General features: G+C 39.2%; 1 protein-coding gene across 2 annotated transcripts; it reads left to right on the top strand.

The window, feature by feature from the left end:
• The first annotated feature begins 1,345 nt into the window (after positions 1–1,345).
• LOC149019865 (uncharacterized) lies at positions 1,346–21,770 on the top strand. 2 transcript variants are annotated; one of them, XM_089147855.1, is made up of 5 exons: positions 1,346–1,710; positions 4,174–4,675; positions 8,635–8,751; positions 8,871–9,418; positions 20,947–21,770. In XM_089147855.1, exons 2-5 carry the CDS (start codon positions 4,184–4,186, stop codon positions 21,332–21,334), a joined length of 1,545 nt encoding a protein of 514 aa, XP_089003981.1. In that variant the 5' UTR covers positions 1,346–1,710; positions 4,174–4,183; the 3' UTR covers positions 21,335–21,770. The 2 variants fall into 2 exon arrangements, with proteins under 2 accessions (XP_089003981.1, XP_089003980.1); XM_089147854.1 differs by having other exon boundaries at positions 1,347–1,639; positions 20,947–21,769.
• Positions 21,771–22,643: the final 873 nt, after the last annotated feature.

The following is a 22,643-nucleotide window of genomic DNA, read 5'->3' as shown; positions in this document are numbered from 1 at the left end:
TAGGTGAAGGGAGAACCCACCTAAGAATTGGGCATGATAGGTATTAAATGGGGATAACTACATAATTTTACTATCAAAGGGCATTATGGTCATTTATAAGTTCACTTAATAGATTATTGATTCAAAACCTAAATGTGGGTAGCTTGTAATTTAGCATGTGAGTGTTTTATAATTTAAGCTATTAGAGTGGAGAACCATAGTTTCACTCGCTTATAGGGGGTGACATGTAAAAAGTTATATTTTAAAATTGATTTGAATTCCACGTCTTATATGTAATTCCAGATACAAATGAGAAAGAGGTGCCTTGAGTTTTGTCATAGAGTTGAAGGGTATGTAAAAACTGAAATTAATAAAAGAAATAAGGGCAAAGTTGGTCATAAAAGTGATAAATTATCTTTAAATTTATTGATTTGATATCACGTAGTAGGGGTGTCAATGTTGCGGTTTTTGCTGAGAAAACGCTTAGCCCAAACATGGCTTATTAGCAAAATAATGGTTTTGGAATGGTTTGGTGCAGTTTGGATTTGGGTTGACTAACAATTTGGACTTACAATTTGTACTAAATTAAAATGTCTATTGCATTTTAGTATCATGATTTTTATTAAAACCTAATTATATAGGATTCTTATTCTTATATGACTAACGGGTTGGCTTGAACTCGTTCGGACTAGGACTGTTTAGTCCGTTAAGATTCAATTTGGGCCAGGTTGATCCGATTTGAAAGGTTCGAGTTGTAAATTGACACCCCTACCACAAGGGAGGCAAATACTAAGTCTTAGATTTTGTTAGACTAAAAATGATACATACCAAACTTCAGAGATCTAGATAAAATTAGGAGAACTGTAGACTTCGATACTTGGGGAAATAAGAGGAAAGAAGATAATGAAATGGGAGGGTAGAGTAGTCTTTTTGTCCCCAGTGCTAATAGGTCTAGCAGAAAAGGGGATTTATGAAACTTGAAATGGGGGTGTCATTGGTCACAGTCTGCCGTTTGGGCCTTTGGGGTGTGTACTGCAAACCGCCCAATTATACCGTATTAGGGGTGGTTTGGGGATCAATCTTGCTCCTTCTAAATATAGGAAATTCATCAGGTCCATTTCACTTGTTAGAAATGGATCATTAATCTCCTTGTAGATTTGTATCAAGTGTCCCAACATCACATCAAATGTTTGAAATATATTTTTAAATCATATAAAAAAGTTGATTGATGTGACTGATAAATGAATTTCAACCATTTGATGTAATGTTATAATAGCATACATCCACGAGAAATGGATGGTCAATTTCTTTGTTAGTGATGGATCTAGATATTGGTCCTCTAAATATATCCCATCAGTTGTGTTATTTGGTAAGAAAATATATCCCATCAGTTACTTATATTACGCTGCACAATCGCGTACGCACGGAACTGCAAAATTTCATCGCAAGATACTGTCATATCTGCGCGTGAGGGGCTAGGCAACATGCGCTTTCATTCAGTTCTCAGTCTTTCTCTGTGAGTACCCTAGGAGTGCCTGTTGGAACGGCCGCAGACGGGGAAGAAAGCGCACGTTAGGTTTGGCGTAACTATAATAAATGCATTTCAGCTGAGCCGTCCAGTTATCAGATATCCATCCATTAAGTTAAAATTTTCGCGCTGGTTAGCTCTCTTATCTCAATTTCATTTCTTTAAAAGAAAAAAGCACTTCGCGAGTTGAAGCTTGGTTTACGGTATGGTAGTTTCTATGTCATCCTTCAATGTTTACCTGTTTAAACCGAGTTTGTTCTTCTTTTTAATTTTTAGAAAATAAATTTTATTGATAGGTCTAGTCATCTTGCAATCATATGTATCTCTTAGGGTTTAAGCCAGTCATCGGTTTCTTTAGGGTTTATATCCTCATTTTTATGTCTTAGTGAGTTCGAGTGATAATTCAGTTCAGTGTGATTGGTACTCGTAAGGTTTACCGTTATTTGGGCTCTCTTTTACTGTACCTTTGTTGAATGACTGGGAGAACTCTGGTATTTCTTTTCAGTTGATTTGGTGCAGGTGGGTCGCTGAGCATGTGAAATGAAGCTGTTTGGTTGTTCGACTAGGAGTTTGCTGAAAAGGACTCAAACAAAACATATAGCAACTGTACAGTATTGAAATAATAAAACTGTTTGAAAACTTCCGTTCATGCTGAGGCTATTTTAATAGAATTAATGCACCCAGGCGTCAATCATGGTGACTTAATTTAGTGCTTGTGGAGTGTTGAGGACTAAGGAAACCTGGTTGCAGGTTTCTGTCACTACTGTGGACGGTGGGGTTTGTTGTTCATTTTTTCCTTGTCTGACGGTGGGGGGGAACTGCAGCCCTTCTCATCAGGTGATAGCAGGTCTGTCATTGTTCAGCTTGGCTTAAGGACCTGATGGACTCTGGTCGATTTGCCACAATGGCTGGAGTACAAATGAACTGTTGGTAGAGTTTCTTGATACTCCGTGCACTCGTTGATATAACCCTACCCAATAGACCTTAAGGCTGCGTTTGTTTACTGGAATATAGGTGGGGTGGGAAAATTCTTGAAAAAAGTGTAGATTTATTACTTTTCCCTTAAATTCCAAAATGGTAGATTGTTTGGTTGCTTGGGGGGGGAAGTGAGAGACAAGTTTACTTGAATCAAGGAAAATTGTCTTGTGATGTGGCAGCCCAACTTTCCCACCCCAAACCATTTTAAAACCCCACATATTTGGTGGGACTTTGTGAGAAAGTTGGGAAAAGTAAAAAGTGGGACCCACCACTATCACTTTTCCAGAAAACCATTTCCTTTCCTTCCCTTTCCTTCTCCCTCACCCCACTACACATGGGGCCCACATGTTTTTTTTTCTTCCCACCCCACCTTTGCAAACAAACGTAGCCTAAGGCTTCCCGAACCTTCACCTGACCTAAAAGCCCTGAATTTTCTATTTTAGCTTATTCAAACCTGCATGTTCATTGGAGATCCTGATTATCGGCTCCTAATTTCTCTTCTATTGATCTAGAACTATATCAGGGTTGTACCTAGTTTTGGATTTGGTGAGTGGAAGTGATTTCTCGAAGCAGGTTGTAGCACTCAAAGAGGTGGAACCAAGTCACACTGTGCTATGGTGGTAAGCATTGGATGCCACCTTGGGTGGGGGCATGGGACATGCTGGTTTGTTTCATTGCGGATAGGTGAGGATACCCATTGTGGGGTTGTGGCCCATGCAGTTGAGTGTGATAGATGGGCAGAAACAAAGGCACGGTTTGTAGAGTGGACATCAGCACCGGTCTTCTTTATGGTGACTTGAGGATCTAAGTCAAGTTGGAGATTGTTGGGTGCGTGTGATTGGGTCAATTATATATAAGAGGGTGAAATTGTGTTTAAAAGGGACTAGGGGCATGCTTTTCCCTATATATTGCATTTTTGTGGAAAACCTTGGTAACAAGCAACGAGGAACACATTGTGAGGTGGAGGGTGGTGTGGAGTGTTTCTCTATGAAAGAGTAAGAAATCTTTGGTAGAGTCTGTTGTTTTCTCTTGTGGATGTAAGCAATCTTGTTGAACAACATTAAATTCCCTGTTTTGCTTGTGATTATTTGCTTGGATTCTTTGTTGTGGTCATGCATTCATCCGCAACAGTTCTGATGCTCAATTGTTTTACCCAGTGACAAGATTGTTGGAGATCTAAAATCCAGTCATAAAGATGGGGATTGAATTATGAAAGTGACAAGTTCATCATGCATAATAATTAGTGAAAAACTTTAGGTTAGACAAGATGTTTTCTGTTTTCCACAGGTGAACAGTGAACTATTTAACTTGATTGATGACTAATGTTGCAGGTTGGCTGATGGACATTTGTCATAATTTTGTATATTTTTTTTCACTGGGGATTAAAGGAAATAAAATGCTTGATAACCAGTTTGTTCAATTGCTATTGAAAAGTAATAACTGTAACAATGTGATTGTTACATCTTTACCTCCCAAATTATGTATGATGTAGATATTTTATTGCTGCAAAAAACTATTTTGGTTGGATATTGTATTGCTGCAAAAAACTATTTTACTTGGAATCTAATAGTTGTGTACTCGTATAGTATCACCAAAGTCGTGTATTATCCATCTTATTTGATTTTGCTTTTATGTATTCTCTTGTTCTGATTAAATTTCTTACTAAAACGAAGCTATACTATTAACAGAGTGTTGACCATGACAAAGAGAAACAAAAAAGTAAAAAACAAAGCCACGCCACCTGTGGAACAACCCCGTACCAAGAAAAAGAGAGAGAGAAGACTAGCAAGGAAGAAGCAGAGGAAGGCTGCTCTGAAGGCTTCAAATACCAATGCAGTTCCATCTGCTGATCATGCTACTACTTCCAATCCTACTCCTAATGTTGATCCTGTTTCAAATACTAATGGTGGTGGGCCTGTCAAAGGGGGTGAAAATAAAGGGAAAGATACTAGTGATTCAGTGTCTGGGTTCATTTTCATGTGCAATGGGAGAACAAAAGCAGAATGCTACCAGTACCGCGTATTTGGACTGCCTGCTGGGAAGATTGATACTGTAGAGAAGATTAAGAAGGGGACAAAACTCTTTCTGTTTGATTTTGATCTAAAGCTGCTCTATGGTGTATATAAGGCTACATGTAGTGGAAAATTGAGCTTGGAGCCAGCTGCTTTTGGTGGGAGATTTCCTGCTCAGGTATATGATCTTCCGTAATTATTGATTTTTAAAATTTTTTTTATTAGGTGGGAAATATTAGAGATTTAAAAAAGAATTGTACTTAATCATCAAGATAAAGCATCTGGTACACCAAGGATGATGTGCTGTCCACTTGAATGTGGACCACATTTGGAACGTTTGCATGACTTCATCTTGACAGGAAACTACACCCCAATTGCTGTTTACTGTCTCAAGAACTCAGAAATCTTCCAATTTCATAATATCAGAATGCTTGAAAATCTCGTCTAACCATAAGAGAGAGTTATGACTTATGACTACCAAGTTGGCTAATGGGCCTCTGAATTTATTCAAGTTAATGAGTCGTGTTAAAACTTAAGCATGGAAACTTTCCTTTGCCAGTTGCTGCATTAGCTGGTGTTGAAGATAATTTATTTTCCAGGCTTGTGATAATTGAGGAAATGTCTACTTCAAACTCTTGGGTAACTCAGACAGCTGTTTTTTGAGCTTCCTGCAGGACTGAAAGGGCAGAGACAAGCTCTGGATATCAAGAAAATGCTGTATATCTATTATTAGTTGTTAAGATTTGTGTGAGATATGGATACAACTGCAGTTAGATTGGAGTTCTGAATTTTCTGTAGTTACTACCTTGGTGCTGCAGTTTCTATTCTTCTATAGTTTCCTTATTTTCTTGCTTTCTATTTTTCTGTGAACAGAATGTTGGACTGAATACTCTGTAATATTTTTGTTTCTATTTTTAGACTGAATATTCTATAATATTTGTTTATACTTTTAGTGGACAGAATTTTATCCTAGTAGATTGTCATTGCTGATTGCAGCCCATAATTAAAGTGGCGTGCAATTCTTGCGATTCTGGGAGATCTATCCAGAATCGCAGGGAGTTGTTCCTTTTTTGCTGCTTCTTCTTCTTTGCTTCTTTTATTCATTCTAGAGTTGGTTTGATTTTTAGAGTCTGGTTTCTGAGATGGTATCAGAGCTCTTGTAGTCAAACTAGTGATCTTAAAGTCGAGGTCTTCTGAGAGAGGTCCGCCCCCCTTTTTCTGTTTTGGTGTGCAGCCACGTATTGCTGCAAGTAATATATTTTAGATTAGTTTTTCATGAAATCAGATCTCCAATCTGATTCTAGTTGTGTCCATATATCATGCAAATCTTAACATTAGTAGTCACTTGTCATGACTTTGAGGAAAAACACAGGGGCTTAATGGCTAATGCCACTTAGTTAAAGGTTATATTCTTAATGCCAGATAAGATACTAAAAGAACTAAATTTTACTCTTATTGCTGAAAGCATGATTTGATGAATATTTGCTCCCTCTCTGTCCATAGTGAGGAACCTTGAATTCCAACTAAGACTATAAAGCTAATTCCAGAGGATCAGTATTGACTCTAGTTGTAAGGACTTGAAAAAAGTCCAGACAAAAAGTAGGTGAAAGGAAAGAGGAATGTATACCTCTTTTTAGATCTGGTGAAATTCCCTTCCCAAATGAGATCTATTTTGGCTCATGAAAGTAGATTCGTTGACCTTTCTAGATATCTGTAAAACCATAATGGTGTGACAGAAGTCAAAACTCTAAGAAATAGAAACTTGAAAGCGTTGGACGGCTGAATTCTTTAGAGTTTCTAGTAGACTTTAATCTGATTTGATTGGACTTAGTTTCTTATTAGACTTGTCGGAGAGCCAAAAGCAACAGAAGTCTAGTAGTTATAGGCCTTCAGACTTAAATTGAGATGGATAACTTACTGTTTGGATGCTTTATTTTGTGACCCAACATTAGTGTCTTTCTTGAAAGTTGCTTCTGTTCTTGGTCTTAAAGCAGCTCTTCTACCCATTTCGAATTGCCAGTTACAAAGTAAACCCATGGAATCAACGCCCAAGAGCATATATGATCCAATCCTAGATTATTCCTAAGGAGAGAAGCCCAATCTGGTGATGAATCTGCATCAGAATTATAATTAGGTGACTGCCTGAAAATAGAATATTCCACTTAAGCTCAGTGGCTATGTGCCTGAGCGATCTCTCCTGATGCACCTCATGATCCTACTTCTTGTCCTTATTTTCGTTTTTTCTCATTTTGTTTGTAGTTTCATGGACACATATTGAGTAAGAAACCTCGTTGCACAAGCTATAAGAGGAGTCCCTTAAAACTTGGTCTCTTCAATACAGAAGCTTTCTCAGTAGCTTTAATGAGGGAAAATTTCGGTGCCACCCTTTGAGTTATCCTGCTGAGATTAATGCCACCCCCTAGGTTACGATATTTATCAGTTAGACCCCTTATTACTAACACTGTTAGTCTCAGTGGTTTAGGGTATGTTGAGGCTCTAAAACCCTGCTGTGATTCAGGTCTGAAATTTCAAATAGAAACCTAATTAGGGTTTGAAACAAGGTTCAGTTAGGGTTAGGTCAAGCTCTGCCCTTTCTGTTTCTGCAGATTCAGAACTTATTCTAATGGTTCTGGATCATGGACAAGGTCTGAATTAGGCTCAGCAGTCAGGCTTCAGGATGTTTGATGTTTACCAAAATTCTGAAATTTCTGTTTCTCAGAATTCGGTCAAAGCAGGGGACCGAATGGGAAACGGGAAAGTTTCTGCTATGCGCAGAACAGGGAAGGGGCAGGGTGTCTTGTGAATGGAGTAGAAGGTGAGGAAAGGGTGCGATGGGTGGTGTGGGGCTTCAACTTACTTGGGGCTGCTCTAAATTGCTTGTGTACTGCTGTGAATGACTTGAATTAATGCTGCTGGAATGCCTTGAAGAAGACGAGTTGCTGCTAGAATTTCTGAACTTTGAGAATTATCCTCCAACCGAGGCCATAAGGGTTTCCTTCCCCATGGCCCAAGCCTCTATTAACTCAAAATAATCCAATCTGCTTTCTTCAGAAATAAAGAGGCTTTTTATAGCCAATTACAAGACACTTTGACTCAACTTGGGATTCCCATCTAATAGGGATCCACACTTTAATACTAAACAAACTCTTACTAACATAGGTCCCAATTAACTAATTTCAGAAATAAACAAGCTCTAAGAGATAAGAAACTCACATAACTAAAATAGAAACAAACTCTAAAAGATATGATCCCCTTCTAGATGAGGAATCCTATCCATAATTAACTAACTCAACATAATTCTCAAGCTACTGACTCAAACAGAAGACTGAAAGTAGATTCATGACCCTTGGATTGAGGGGATTCTGGCAAGACCCTTGTTGAGTCCCAAAAAGGGGCTTAAATGACCAAAAATTCAGCCAGCTTTAAGTGCCTTTTTGGTCTTATTTTTGGGCCCAATTTTAGGGGGTCCAACCCCTGTTACATCACTTATTGTTGTATCGTAAGAGTAGAAGATAGAGAAGGAAAGTAAAATGAAAAAAAAAAAAAAAAATCATTTTCAAATCATGTAAAAGACACAGGAATGGAAGAAGAGCAATGGTTGCAGATAGTAGAGGAAGACGAAGATCAGTGAGCATAGGGTTTTTTGTTTAAGGGTGTTCTTGTCTTTTGAAAAGTCCAACTTGCTTACATCAGCACGTAGCTCTGATTTCTTAACAGTAGAGGGTTTGATTGATATATTTTTCTCCCATAGGGGGTCTGATTGATAAATTGGGTAACTCAGGGGGTGGGATTAATTTTAGGGGGTAACTTAGGGGGTTGGAGCTAAAAATTTCCCTTTTAATAAATTAGAATCTTTAGAGCTGGAGCTTTTACTATGTATTCCAACTATCTACAAAAATGATAGAAAAGAAAGATAATACTACTCAAATAGATCTAGATCCCAGGATATGGTTTCTTGAAAGAACATAGCTGACTAAAACCATCTTGAGAATTGATACAAATAAACTAAGGTGAATTGCAGATCATTGTTCTAGCCTTGTGTTTCTTCCTACAAGCATACTTATGATTCGTCTTGGATTTTGCATAAGGAGCAGTATTTTTGGGAGGCACATTTTTAAATTTATTTGTTTTTGCTAGGTGAAATTCCGGATTCATATGGACTGCTTACCGCTGCCTGAAAATACTTTCAAACATGCAATCCTTGAAAATTACCAAGGTGGTACAAAATTTAATCCAGAGCTAACAAATATACAGGTTGGTTTTTCCCCCCTTCATGTAATTTGGTTACTTCATTGTTGAGTCATTTGTGATCCCCATGTAAACAAATTTGTGTGGTTTTTCTAATGGGATAATATATTTTTTATCTAATGCAGGTCAAGAAACTAATTTCTTTGTTTCGTCTTGTTCTTGCATCAACGCAAGCACCTTCTGTTCCCCCTCTACCTAGTGTAGCCCCACCATGGGCACACCCACCTTCATTAATTGAAAACCAATACCAACGCCCTATGAGGATTGCTCCTTCAGAAGATCCATATAATGGTGGAGCTTATCATGGTTATGGCCCACCAACCCTGGAATCTCATTTTGCCCTGCCTGCACCACAGGCTCAGGATGACCCATATATTGCTGGTGCTCACCATAGACATCCACCACCAGTCCTGAAGTCTCAATATGTTCAATCAATGGTTCCACAGGGAAGGACGGCTCCTCCTGAAGACCCATACATTGCTAGAGCTCGCCTAAGAGATGCACCACAAACCTTAGAATCCCGATATGTACCTCGCGTAGGCCCACCGGTAAATGATCGTTATGGCTCAACTGTTGGTCTACCACCTTACGGTGACCCATATTATTCTGCAGAACCACATTTGCCATATGTTCCTGAGAATGTGGCTCTACACTCGCAGGATCCATACAACAGGTAATCTTTTAAACCTTCTTTCCCCATTTGTGTGGATGTGCCCCCCGTCTCAATTAAAAAAAAGAGAAAGGAAAAAGCAGGTGCTAGGAGCTTAGACTGTAGCAACGAGAACAAGCCTTGTCCTAACTAAATGGGGTCAGCTATATGGATCCTTGACTTTCAATGAGCTCTTTGTGACTCATCATGGGATTATGCATAATTTTTATATTGGGCTTTGTCTTGTTTGATAGATGATGAGATGGATCTTCATTATTTATTATTATTTGGATGAATAAGAGTTCATCACCAAAACTCCGTAAAGGAAGAGAGAATGTACAAGAGGGGGGGGGGGAATAAAAAAGGTCTTTAGCTACAAGACCGGAAGGTGGAATCTAAACCCTAGGTAACAATAATAAGCTTGTTCCATGAAGTATTGCCAACAGGGGTGGGGAATTATATGCAACTTAGTGGAGACATTGAAGCAGATGGCTTTCCAAATCGAGTCCAAAGATTTAGATTTGGAGGTCCATCTCTTAAGGTTATGCTTTCACCAAAGGTGGTGGATGGTAGCTCCAAAAAGCAACTTACCTACTCGGTCGTGAATAAAATCCCTAGAAAAGAGCTTTAGAACCCAAGGCCAATTTCTAGCAAATCCAAAGGAGCATCTGGGGCAAGGCCAAATGGAAGCAGAGGCTTTCCCCTAAAGTTGATGGGAGAAAGGGAAGGAAAAGAAGAGGTGGTCAATGTCAAAATCATTCTAGCAAAGGATGCAATTAAGGTTAGTAGGGACGTGGTGATGGATGAGGAACAACTGCGTGGGAAGGTCAATAGCTTAGGGTACAAAGGGGGAAGGAGTGGTGAGGGATGTGGCCTTTGAACCAAACCAAGGGAGCCCAAGGGACAATATTGGAGGGGCGTGGATGTGGTTCCAAGTCGAGGTAGTGGTGAAAAGGTCCAAGGAGTTCAGAAGCCAAATGAAGCGGTCATGAGAAAGCGTGGAGTGGGGGAGGAGAGAGGACTAGACCTATGTGAGACTTGGTGGGATTGGGTTGGGGGCGTCCAAGAGCCATCAGAGATGAAGGATGAGAGGGTGGCAGATTTGGGAATATGAGAGTCACGTGGGACAAAAAAAAAAACCCCCCCCCCCGCGGCGGGGGGGGGGGGCCGCTGGTGTTTTCTTTTTGGGGGGGCCCCGGGCCGCCGGGGGGGGGGGGCCCCCCCGGGGGGGGGGCCCCCCCCCCCCCCCCCCCCCCCCCCCCCCCCCCCCCCCCCCCCCCCCCCCCCCCCCCCCCCCCCCCCCCCCCCCCCCCCCCCCCCCCCCCCCCCATAGCTCCCCCCGGACCCCCCCCCCCCGGCCCTCACCCGCCCTCCTCAATAATTGTGAACCACGAAATTACCGTTCACGCTACAGTAGCGTGAACAGTAACCTAGATTGATATTTTTCATATTTGGTGGGCCCCAAGTCTAGCTTGCATGGAAATAGATTCAAATTTGGTGGGCCCAAACTCCAGCTTGCAAGGAGATAAAATAGGATCTGTTTTCGTGGGAGTTCTAGAGATAATTTAGAATTTTATTATTTATTATTGGGATAATCATGTAATCGAAGTTTTTTATTTGGGTAGGATATCTAGGATAAATTTTAGTTAGTTTTAAATTACCAAGAGTCCTATTATAGTCTGTTTTTCGTATCAAGTATGTTTGTTTTGTTATTTAAACACTTGTAATCAGCTTATTGAGAGGGAATAGAAAAAAATGAATTGAAGCTTGAGCTTTGTGCGTTTGCAGCCCCCCCTTCTCTCCTCTTTTCTTCTTCTTCTTCTTCTTTTCTTCTTATGAGTGTTCTTCTCTCTCTTCCTCTTCTTCAAGACTAATTCTTCTAAGATTTCCCTTCTTCCCCCTATCTTCTTTATATCCTTCTTTCTTCTATATTCTGTCCCCCATTACATGCACCACATGGGGGCCAAAGAAATTTTAGAGGGTGCCAAAGGTCAAGCCAACAGGAGATAGAAGAACCATCCAAAATCTTGGTGGAAATAGCCGAGATGGTGGGTCGGTAGGGAGCGGAGCAGTCCAAATGGAGACATGCTTCAGGAGATAGGACTATAGGAGTAAAGCCAGTTGTCCCAAATGGAGTTATGACTGGGGCCCTGGTGGAAATCTTCTAATAGAGTTTTAGGAGGTTGGCATTATTGTAGTCTTGGATCCTCTTGATCGCCAAGCCAGCTTCCTTTTTGGGGCAGCAAGCTTGGCACCAACTAATGGGGTGGAGGAAACGGGAACCTTCGCGGCCTTTCTAGAGGAAGTAGCGGAAGAGAGCTTCCCTGACTTGAATGGTGGCTTTGGGGAGGGTGAAGATGCCACAACAATAGAGGTAAGATGACTGGAGGACAGAATGAATGAGGACCACTCAACCAACGATGGAAAGAAGCTTGCTTTTCGAAAGTTGGAGCTTCTTGCAGATGTGATCCAGCATGGGAATATAGTGTGAATGGGTGAGCATACCTGGGATGAGGGGAAGGCCAAGGTAGTTCACCGAGAAGGAGCCCAGGGTGAACTTTTCAAGAAAGGGTGGTAATAGGTTAATTGTCAGAACTTTTGAGTAGGGGTGTAAACGGATCCGATTCGGATCGGATAGTGGTAATACCATATTTGCATCCTATTATATTCGGACGCATTCGGATAATATCCTATCGGTTTTCGGAAGGATTCAGATGATAATCGAATAATTATTTTCTTAAATAGATTCTTCTAAATGGGTATGAATATAGATTGAATTCAAGTTTTCAACTACCCTGTTGGCATCTTTACCATTTTATTTGTGATGGTTAGGTTTGAAATTTAAGAATTTAGTAACTTTGGTATTTATTTTAGTAGAGAATCTAGAAAAATAGTCATATATCTTAAGTAAAAGGTCTACAAAAATAAGAAAACAAATTCAAATAAGTAACTTAATCGGATAATTTTATCGGACGGATAATAACCGGTAAGAAAAGGACATACCATATCCGCATCCTATTAGCAACCGGACGGATTCGGATACCCCTAAACAGATGCGGATGCGAATTTGGAAGTGGATTTCGGTTATCCATTTACACCCCACTTTTGAGCGAGTATATGAACTTTTAGTCTATTCCTGGAAAATACTGATGAATTGTGATGCACAGATACCTGAACATGTGAGGAGTGTCGAGTGATAATGGGTTGATGGTCAGAACTGTTTGGTGAATACAATAAATGTCAGCATGAACTTGGAAATTACTGATGAAAAAATTTTAGATGAAAGAGGTTAATTTGATTGAATATGCTAATTTAATTCATCCAAAAAAAATGCTGATTTATACTGGTGAGAGTTTAGGATATGTAAATTTTGATGTGTTTTAGCAGATGGCATTAATCATGGAATAGGTCGAAATGCCTGCATTTTCAAAAAACGAGACGAAACTACCAGCTCTTTTAGATCCTTGTTGAAATAGCAGCACATCCAGGTGTTTGATGTGTTTTAGTAGATGGCATTAATCATGGAATTGGAAATGCCTGCATTTTCAAAAAACGAGACGGAACTACCAAGATTTCTTCCCAATACAAAGTTTCGACCAACATTTCATAGGTTTCGACACTTCAATTTGTTTTTCCTTGGTTTTTGTTGATTTCTATCCCATTTCACTTAATTTCCACAACTCCTTAGCCTTCAAACACATCTTTTGCTCCTCTTTTCCCTTCAAACACCTCCTAATTTCGACAATTCCAAACTTCCCCTTTTTATATTTTTGTTTTGTTCGTTCCTTAAATGATTTTGTATTGCTTTGAAATTAATATACGTCTAGTCTAGGACTATCTTATGATGATTGTGTATTGTTGAACTTATTTTTTGATTATTGCTACTATTTTTTTAACTTCTGATTTTAAAAAGTATTTTCTAAATTATTTCAAAATACTTATTATATATGGGCTTGAACTTAATATATGTGAGACACCATCACTTGATCTAGTTGGTCATTGTATTTTGTTGACTTGTTGTAGATGTAACCATTCTATCAAACAATTCATGTATGTTGATGATTTTATGCTTGTATGCAACACAGTTTTTACTTGTTGGAACCAAAGATTTGTTAATATACTTGAATGATAATTTTTCAGTGATTTTTTTTTTGTGGTAAAATACTAGTTCCATTGTGTTTATTATGCTTTAAATAGGTAAGAGACAAGAAATTAGATGAAATGGAGGTCACATAAGGCCCACCACTTGGGGTCGAAATTTCAAAAAAAATACCAAGTTTTCCTGGGGATTTCTGTTTTTACCTAAGTTTCGACCAAAATTTGCACTATGGGCATTATATAGGTTTTGAAATTAATGAGCTGTCTAGATATATTTTGTTTGAGAATAGAATTCATTACCAACAGGAGAGAAAGATGGTATAAGCCAGGGGAAACAGGAGAGAACAAATGATATTACACATAGTAGAAGTAAATTGCAAAAATGACAAAACAGGGAAAACTGGGCCCATTCCTTAGATTTGCGTGGTTTGGAGGCACAGTCATTATTTAGGTAGGTGGCAGCCCTAGAAACAATTAGCATGAAGCTTCAAGATCTTTCCAAAGAAAGGCACACATGTGGGACTCCGGCTCTTTAAAGAGGGACTTGTGTAATCTGAGGATACCAGATAGATAAATAGAAGATGATTGAAGAATAGATCTGGTCAACTCAAGGAAGGTGGCTTAGTGGAGAAGCCTGCCATCCAAAGTCTGGAGCCTCTTGCCCAAGAGGTCGACAATTGAAGTGCAGTAGAGAGTAGAATTAAAAGTTAAGTCCAAATACTTGACTGAAGTTGGCCCAAGGAGAACCCATTTTCTCTTTCAAGGAACTCTTGTTTAGCATCCTTAGGATGTGTAAACTGAAACCGTACAACATTGGCAACTACAACAACTACTATTACTCAGTTTTATCCAAAATAAATTAGGTCGCAAAGTACAGATCAGTCTGTTCAAGATCAAACTTGATACAAGGCTAAGCTACATGTGTCTTTCCTTTTCGTTTCTCCTGAGTCATTTTAGGTATGCTCCTAGCTCTCTTAGCTTATTCAGTCTAAATCAACTTCTACATATGGGAACATCTAAAGGCTTGCATTGTACATGGCCATATCACCTCAACGTACTTTTTGAAGGTTCATGTATCGGAGCTACCGTCAAATCAGCTAGGTTGCGATTATTTCCTTGTCCTTGGTAATTTAAAAACACATCCATTTCAACATCCACATCTCAGCTGCTCTTAACACCATCCAACTCGGTCTGAAAATCTTCATTTAAGTTTGAAAGGAATACGTTGATCACTTATCACCCACTTTGGATGGATGATGTAACCCAAGGTCTGGGCTAGTCTTTAGGACCGTCTCAAATAGAACCAGCAGCAAATTAGGGTTTAAGTTTGCTGTTCTAGGCCTGATTTCAGTCGAATTCTCAATGAACTGCAGCTGTACTTGACCAGGTATGACCTGCAGATAAGCTTGTTTGACTTCCAAACCCTAGTTCGAGGGTTAGGAGGAGAATGGTTTTGGAGGGGAAGATATGGTACAGCCAGGCTGTATTAAGTCTGAAACTTGAGAGAATTAATTCTGTTTTATTTTCTGTAATTTTAGAATTAATTCGTTAAGGCTAGAGTTCAGAACTAAGTTTCCTATTTGGCTTAGGACTGAGCTCTATTATATAGCCTTATATTGATGGAAAATTAAAACTAGGAATAAGAAAAAAGAAAACCAACTTGAAGTTGAACTCAACTTAGTGAATCCAATTTGGCTTTAGAATTCCTTATTACAACTAGGCTTTGCTTTTTGAACTAGAAAGGACTCTTAAGTAAGAGTAATATAGTATTGTATTTAATTGATCAAAAGAGTAGCCAAATAAGACTTTTCACAGAGAATCAAGTTCAGATTTGATAGACTAAGATGAAACATAATTTAGATGTGAAAGAGGGTTGAAACTAGAGTGGTATTATAAGGATAATATCATAACAATATGGACTAAATAGATCTTCAAAACAGGGGTAGAACTATGATGAAGAAATTGAAAGGACAATATGAGGGAATTGAGAATAACAATGTAACACTCGGGCTTAACACCGTAAGGTGGATCGATTGAATCAAACACCAACCTACCTTGATCAAACACAACGATTCTCCATAGAGAAGGAATGCTAACAAAGTTATTTGATTTCAATTGATGAGTTGTGTCTTCACTTCTTACATAAGTCTCTTTATATAACATTCTAAAGAGACATAAACATTAATGATAACATTCAACTACTAGCTAACACCACCTACCTATTAATAACTCAACTACTACCTAAATCTTGACAAAGGAAAACTCCTTTGACAATGAGTTTTTTTATTTTCAAAGCACAACCCCTTTTATTGACTTTTCAAGAACTAGACTTGGGCTTAGGTCTAGACCATGAATATGTGTGCTAACTTTAACCCACTAAAACAGCCCTAGCCCATGAAAGTCATGGGCTGATTTGGGTGATAGCTTTAGACCTTTGATAGGCTTGACCTAGTGGGCTTCTTCTTTCTTAAATGTCTTCAATTCTGCATCAAAGAGCTCCTAAACAAATACAACCTGCAAAATAAACAACCAACTTTCAGAAGGCATCCTACTAAGACAAAGACTCTTCAATAACTTGTTAATAAAGGACTCAAAACTCAAAGCAAAAGGTAGACTTAGACTCCTTGTAGAAAGTGGAGTACAACTACGGAGATCCCTTCTCTAATTGGGACTTCAACCACTTGACCAAATGAAAAACAAAGAGTTGATCCTTGCTCCTAAAATTATTCTAGATTCTTCTAGAGCAGTTTGGAGCCTGAAAGAGGTGAAAATGGCCAAAATACACCTAGGGTAATTCGGTCAGCTCTTGGTGTCGCGTGGTTGTGGGCTGAATTTAGGTGTAAGATACAAAGGGCCTTATGGTTGCCAATTCTGGTTGCATCAATACATCTCTTCACTTCATCTTATTTTAATTCATTGTGCATCAACTTTACATTTATGTGTATGTTTATTATTATTATTATTTATAATTTTATATTTTATGATTGATCCAAAATGCCTGACAGAATCATTTTTCAAGATCTCCCTCGTTAATTCTACCCACCTCATTTTTTTTTTTGGTACTAGTGCTTTTTTAATACTGGAAATGAAATGCTGTCCGCAAGGGTCGAACCCACAAGCTCTCCACTGAGAAGTATAAATTTTTACCACTCAACCAACCCTACATTGGCAAACCCACCTCATTTTGCCAACTCTGTGTCATGCATATTCAGTTAGAGTGAGGGATGGGTCATTGTGCCTACTAAGAGGAAAGGTACATGTCATTATCCTTGATTTTACGCTTCTCAACCTCCCTCCAGCATAGTAAAGGGGAGGGTGCGGGACGGATATAGGAGGTAGATGGAAGAACAAGAAAAGGATGAGGTGATTTGAGAGGCACCTTTATAAAAGTAGAGAAGGCTTTGGACTTGAGGAATGAAGATTCCTCAATTTTGCTTATCCCCTCTGTACTTTGTTTTGTCGTGTACAATGGCGGTGATCTCATGCGCTGAAATGTGTAAACATTCCATAGAATCCCAATCAAAACATTAAAAAAATTCATCTAGTATGATTAAATAATAAAAACGTAAAATTACTTACACCCCCTTGCATTTGGTGAAATTACTACTATGCATGGTACTTTTCCAATTTACTTACACTGTCCCGCTAATTATCAAAATCCTTATGTTCATAGTTGTTAAGGTGTTGCCTAGGCATCCAGGCAGGTCCCGTAGGGCTGGGTGTGCATCGCTTAGTTAGGTGTACAAAAGACGGGTGACTTGGTTGGCAAGGCATTGGCTTGGAGATCTGAATTGCCTAGTTAAACGCCATTTCGCCTTCTTTTTTTATTCATTAGTTATAGAGAGATTCTAAATCAGATGTTCTTATTGGCTAATAGGAGATTCTATCCTAAATTTTGTTATTGGGTGATGTACCAAATGCTAATGGAAGTGAGGTGCATTGAATGAATTACGTTGTTTATACTTTTTGGTTTTTATGCAAGAAAAAGAGCAAAATGAATCTTTGGGAACTAATTGGAAAACGAAAGAAGAAAAAAGAGAGGGTCAAACTGAAGAAGACGTTAGGGTTTGAAGACTTGAACCGAGAAGAACTGAAGAAGAAAACAAGTGTGTGATAGCTATGAACCTGCAACTCCTTGGTAAATTATTGTTTTTGTTCAATCTTCTTCCTCTGCTATTGCTTGTATTTTGTCTGTTTCTTTGGTCTCGTTGTCAACTCTTGTCTTCCTCTTCCTCTAATTCCTCCTCTTCTTTGACTCTGTTCTTTCACTCTCAACTCTCTTCTTCTGCCTTTGTTCTACTTTTATTCCTTTTTTTTTTTTTGGGTTGAATGAATATTATTTTAATTTCTTTCGCAGTTCCTCCACATCATTGACTCTGTTCTTTCACTCTCAGTCTCCTGCAAACTTATTTCCCGCATCCTTTTCTCTCCCCCCCCCTGCTCCCTTCTTTCAATTCCGATTCTCTGTTTTAGTTGTTTTCTTTTTTTCCTTTCCCTCTCCCTGTCTTTCACTCCTGACTCTGTTTAAATGTTTGATGTTAATTATTGTGTTCATATCATGAATCTTAGGATATGGTGAACTTTTATGAAGATTGCAAGATGTTTTGTACTTGCATGCTTGGAATAAATTATATAACTTTTAGTATGATATTTCAACCAATATCATAGTTACGTTGGAAAAATTAACATTGGAACAACTTGACCACCTAGGCAATGCCTTGTGGCCACCTAATCACATAAGCACTTTGGAAGACCCTTGAACACCTTGGTCGCGTTGGTGCCTTCTTGACAACTATGTTTCCAGTACACCCCTACCATCAACTTCTGTCCGTTAGTGGCTGATGTGGCATAGGGACTTATTCATAATACCCAAAGTAACCATGGCCATTTAGAATGACTCTTTAACCCTTCTTCCTTCTTCAACCTACGATTTTGCCCCTATTCTACTGCTGAAGCAATCATTAGCACTCAAATTACTTCTTGAGGGTCTCCTTCCAACCCAATAAATTTCTGATTCTGGTGGTCAAAGCCATGGTGCTAAATTTCACGTAATTTGGAAAAAATTTGTGAAATTTTAGTCATCTTGAGCCTACTGAAGTGGAACCTGGTGCAAAACTTGAGTAAGTTGCCTGAATTTTGTCGAAATTTTGGTATTTTAGTGAAATTTCAAGAATTTCAAGGGGTTGTAATTATAAGTCGTGATTGAGAATTGACTACTTAATATTTGTTCTTGGATTTAAATGAAAGTTTTGATGTTTTCTTGTATATCCATGTTTAGATTTGTGAAAATACATGATCCAGTTTCGTTTGCATACAGCTGGCATTGTGAATCAAGAAGACCAGTTTGTATTAGGTCCTAGAAAAAATATTGTTGGCATTGTGTTTATTGGCCTTAAATTAGGATGTACATCAAAAGCTACGTGAAGAAACCACCTAAAACCCACTGAAACCATTCGCTGAAATTTTGGAAACTCGAGAGTGTCAGAACACTGAGTTTGAGACAAAATCTCAAACCTTGGTAAAAGCTGAAGATGAGACCAGGATGAAGAAGACATGCATTTGCTTGAGGTCTTTGGGTTCCCACTGATGGGTTCACCGAGATGAATGTGCTTCTGTTGGGTAGAGCTGTGTAAGTCATGGTTTTGGATAAATATATATAGAAGGAAAATGATGATTACAGATTTTGCAGGTGGCTTTGAAAGTTAAACATACAACTCTAGCAAACATGTTAAAGAGATATCCCAGTCCCCACCATTTGCTAAAGTTAAGAGTCAAGACTAAAGAGATGGCAATAATGGGGTTACGTGCAAGTTTAATTTGGGTTGGCTTCTTTTAGAACCAATTTACCGTAAAGACGAAGGTCATGTAAGCTCAAACTGTAGTCATTTTATGGTTCAGGATAACAGTCTAAGAATAGATACAACAAGCAAACGATTCATTAAAATGTGATGATAAACCTTTGAAGTTTAATTGATGGGTAGGTGGATATCTTAGAGAGTCTTCACTGTTGGTATTTAAGTTGTATATGTGAAAAAAGGGAGAATTAAGCCCGGCGGATCTTGCAATGAAGTCATGATATGTGGCACTGAGAAATCAATATGGAAGATAGCAAATGAAGCTTTTTGTTCACCTAATAGATTGAGCTTCAGCTTCATCCCATGGATGAGAAATAAGTGACAACCCCCTCAAGAGATGACCTTTTTGGCTCAACAACAACAACAACGAACAACAAGCCTTGTCCCAAATAAATGGGGTTAGTTACATGGATTCTTGTGTTCCAATTAACTCTATTTGTGGCAATACTGGATACAAGGCCTAAGCTATGTATATCCTTTTTCACCACTTTTCTTAAGGTTATCTTAGTTCTAGCCCTAGCTCTTCTAATTCCTTCAATTTGGATTAAATTGTTTCTCCATACAGGAGCATTTATAGGCCTCCGTTGAACGTGGCCATGCCACCTCAAATGACTTTTTCGTAGCTTATCACTTGTTGGAGCTACTCCTGGACCAGCTCTAATAATATCATTCATTATCTTATCCTTCCTAGTTTTGCCACTCATCCATCTTGGCGTTCTAATCCTTTTTGGCTCAAATGCAGATTCAAAATTGTGAATATTAAGTTATGCGACTCCATCCTAGTTTTTGTGAGAATAAAAATTGTAGAAGGTCCAAAGTGCATGGAGATGCAGCAGCTTTTGCAAGTTTTTAGTCACCAGGAGGAAAATCAACTCAGAGAAAACCTTGGGTACAGAAAAGGGGGTTTAAGGTAGTCATGATTCTGATGGAGGCAACATCAGTTGGTGGTGGTGATGCTGGTGGTGTTTTAGGCTGAAGATGTAGTATTGTAATTTTAGTTCTATTGTTTCAGTACTAGGGTAAGTTAAAGTCTTTTTCAAACTAAAAGGTAAGAGAAGATTAACAGTTTTAGTCAGAGGGGTATGTTAGGCATTTAGGAAAATGTAGGGGTGGAACGCATGCATAGGGCCCGAAAGAAAATGCTGTGTTACCAAGGTGGCAATCTTGACAACTTCGTGGATATGAATTTTTTTTGGGGTTCAATGATCCAACAATGAGGTGGCTAAGATAAACTTGTTGGTAACAGAAGTTTTGATCCCAACCACTGCAACTGAAGAAGGGGATTGTGTTCAGCAAACAGGTAGTGAGCATACAGTGTTTTGCCTAATTTAAGGGTGGAATGTGTGTGTTTATACGTTTTTGGTTTTTGACTGCACTGGTCTCTGGAATTCAAGTGGCATGATGATTAGCAGTACAATTATACATTTTTCCGGCATGTGTTTAGAAGCTTGCAGTAGAGAGCCCTGGTGTTGGAACCAGGGAGAGCAATTAATGTTGCAGTTCTCTTTTTTCTGCTTATACCCTCTTTAGGAAGTGATGCATTTCTGTATGGTTTTGATGTTTTGTTGCTGAAAGACGTTATGGTACCTCTTGTAACAGAAGCAGGGGTGCACCAGAGTTGGTACCACATGATCGGCTGGTCGGCTTGGAAGGTGACTATAACAGGTCTCTCGCTTGGAAGGGAAGGGACATTGCATCGCACTCTGATAATGCTGCTGATTACTACCACAACCAGCAGTCAACTGTGGTGGTGCCACATGCTCCAGTAGCATCACATGTCTCAGGCACAGTTCCTGCCCCGTCACGAGCCCCTGTGGGATTGCCATCACAGATGGCTGGATATTGGGCAACGGCCGCTTATGAGGACCCAAACCGTGGGTATGCTGAACCACCACGGCGGTCTATAATAGAAAGGACTGCGTTGGGAGGAACAAACTTGCCTGTTTCTTCTCTTTATTCGTTTGCAGGAGCTCCGGGGTACCGCTAACGCAGTTGCGAAGCAGTAATAGATGGCTCAACTGGAAGGCATGGACTCATCTCATTGTGTTCAAATCTTCTCCAGTTTGTTTGAAGATAGTGCAGAGAAAGTTGGGAAGTTGGCACAAATGATTCTGTTTGGACGCATGGACTCATTTCATTTGGTCTATTGCATTACAGCTAGTTATGTCAGCCTAGTATGTACTTGAATGTGTTTTAAATCTTTTCTAGTTTGATCGAAAGATACATTCAGGAAACTTGGGATTTGTTGTTTTCTTCGTCCATTCACCCCTTGTTAGAGGTATAATGCTACCGAGAGGTGATTTGAGATCAACGTTCGTTTGTTTCTGTTTTTAAGTTATAATTCTCGATAAGATAGTGCCAGCGAATATTGCTCCATGGGTTCTTCGCTCTTGATTTCCCCCCTTGAATTTAATCATACTTGGGTTATGCGATTGGCCTAGTATGTGGCTCGTGCAGTCAGAGGAGGTTATCAATATCCTTATGCCCCTTACTATACATTTATGTCCACTTGTAACAAGGTGGATCTCTTAAAGCGTATGGATCCCTTACTATACAGTAGCCTTATCCTCTAAACTGTTGTTTCTAGCTGTGTCTGGAATTGAGTTTCGTAAAAGTGAATCACTAGGAAAGAACTTCGTTCCTCTTAGGGCCAAACTTGACAGGATAACAGAAAAGAGAAGCATTCTCTGGCGTTGCGTCATACGAGTTCCCTTTGGCTTTGATCATAGTGTTTATGTAATCGGGTCGGGTTCGGTATGGATTCTGAGTACGATAAATTTGTTCCTCAGTCAAGAACTTGCATCCCAGAATGTACTCTTTTTTCTTTCGAGCTGATGATTGGATGGTGCTTGGTATGGCTGTTGAAGTAGGGTATGGTGCATTGCTTTATTGAAGAATTGAAAATCAGACCCACTTTATTATACTGCAATCGAAAATGAGATAATGTGATGGATGTAGTATTGGTTGAAGTCTTCATTTGCAACCATATTGAAGATCGGCAGTGAATACTTGATCGATTTGTTCTTCCATCATGGGCTGTGTTTCAAGTTTCAACTGAGGAATCACTTTCCATTCCATGAGCAGAAGGTGCTAACGTCTTGTGATGGTTGGGCTGGTTCCTAGACCTGCGTGCCTCAGCATTCCTAACTCCCGAGGTTGCTGACATTTTAAAGAAGTTTCTACCAGGCAACTCGCAAAGGTAGCCGTCGTGAACCAGTTCTGTGAATTCACAAATGGATTATTTTTAGTCTATTTTTTATTTTTTATTTTTCCTATATGGAAGCTATGGTGCTGAC

This window comes from Hakea prostrata, chromosome 3, assembly GCF_041222555.1.
Source record: "Hakea prostrata isolate BN-2017 chromosome 3, UWA_Hpros_2, whole genome shotgun sequence".
NCBI classification, from domain to species: domain Eukaryota; kingdom Viridiplantae; phylum Streptophyta; class Magnoliopsida; order Proteales; family Proteaceae; genus Hakea; species Hakea prostrata.
The sequence above is the reverse complement of the archived record's forward strand: the minus strand, read 5'-3'. Positions and strand labels throughout refer to the sequence as shown.

Bases quoted from the DNA above. Each gene is read 5' to 3' on its own strand.
- LOC149019865 (XM_089147855.1), top strand. From the start codon at position 4,184: ATGACAAAGAGAAACAAAAAAGTAAAAAACAAAGCCACGCCACCTGTG. The intron at 4,676-8,634 runs GTATATGATCTT...TGTTTTTGCTAG, and splicing joins GTGGGAGATTTCCTGCTCAG to GTGAAATTCCGGATTCATAT. The intron at 9,419-20,946 runs GTAATCTTTTAA...CTCTTGTAACAG, and splicing joins TCGCAGGATCCATACAACAG to AAGCAGGGGTGCACCAGAGT.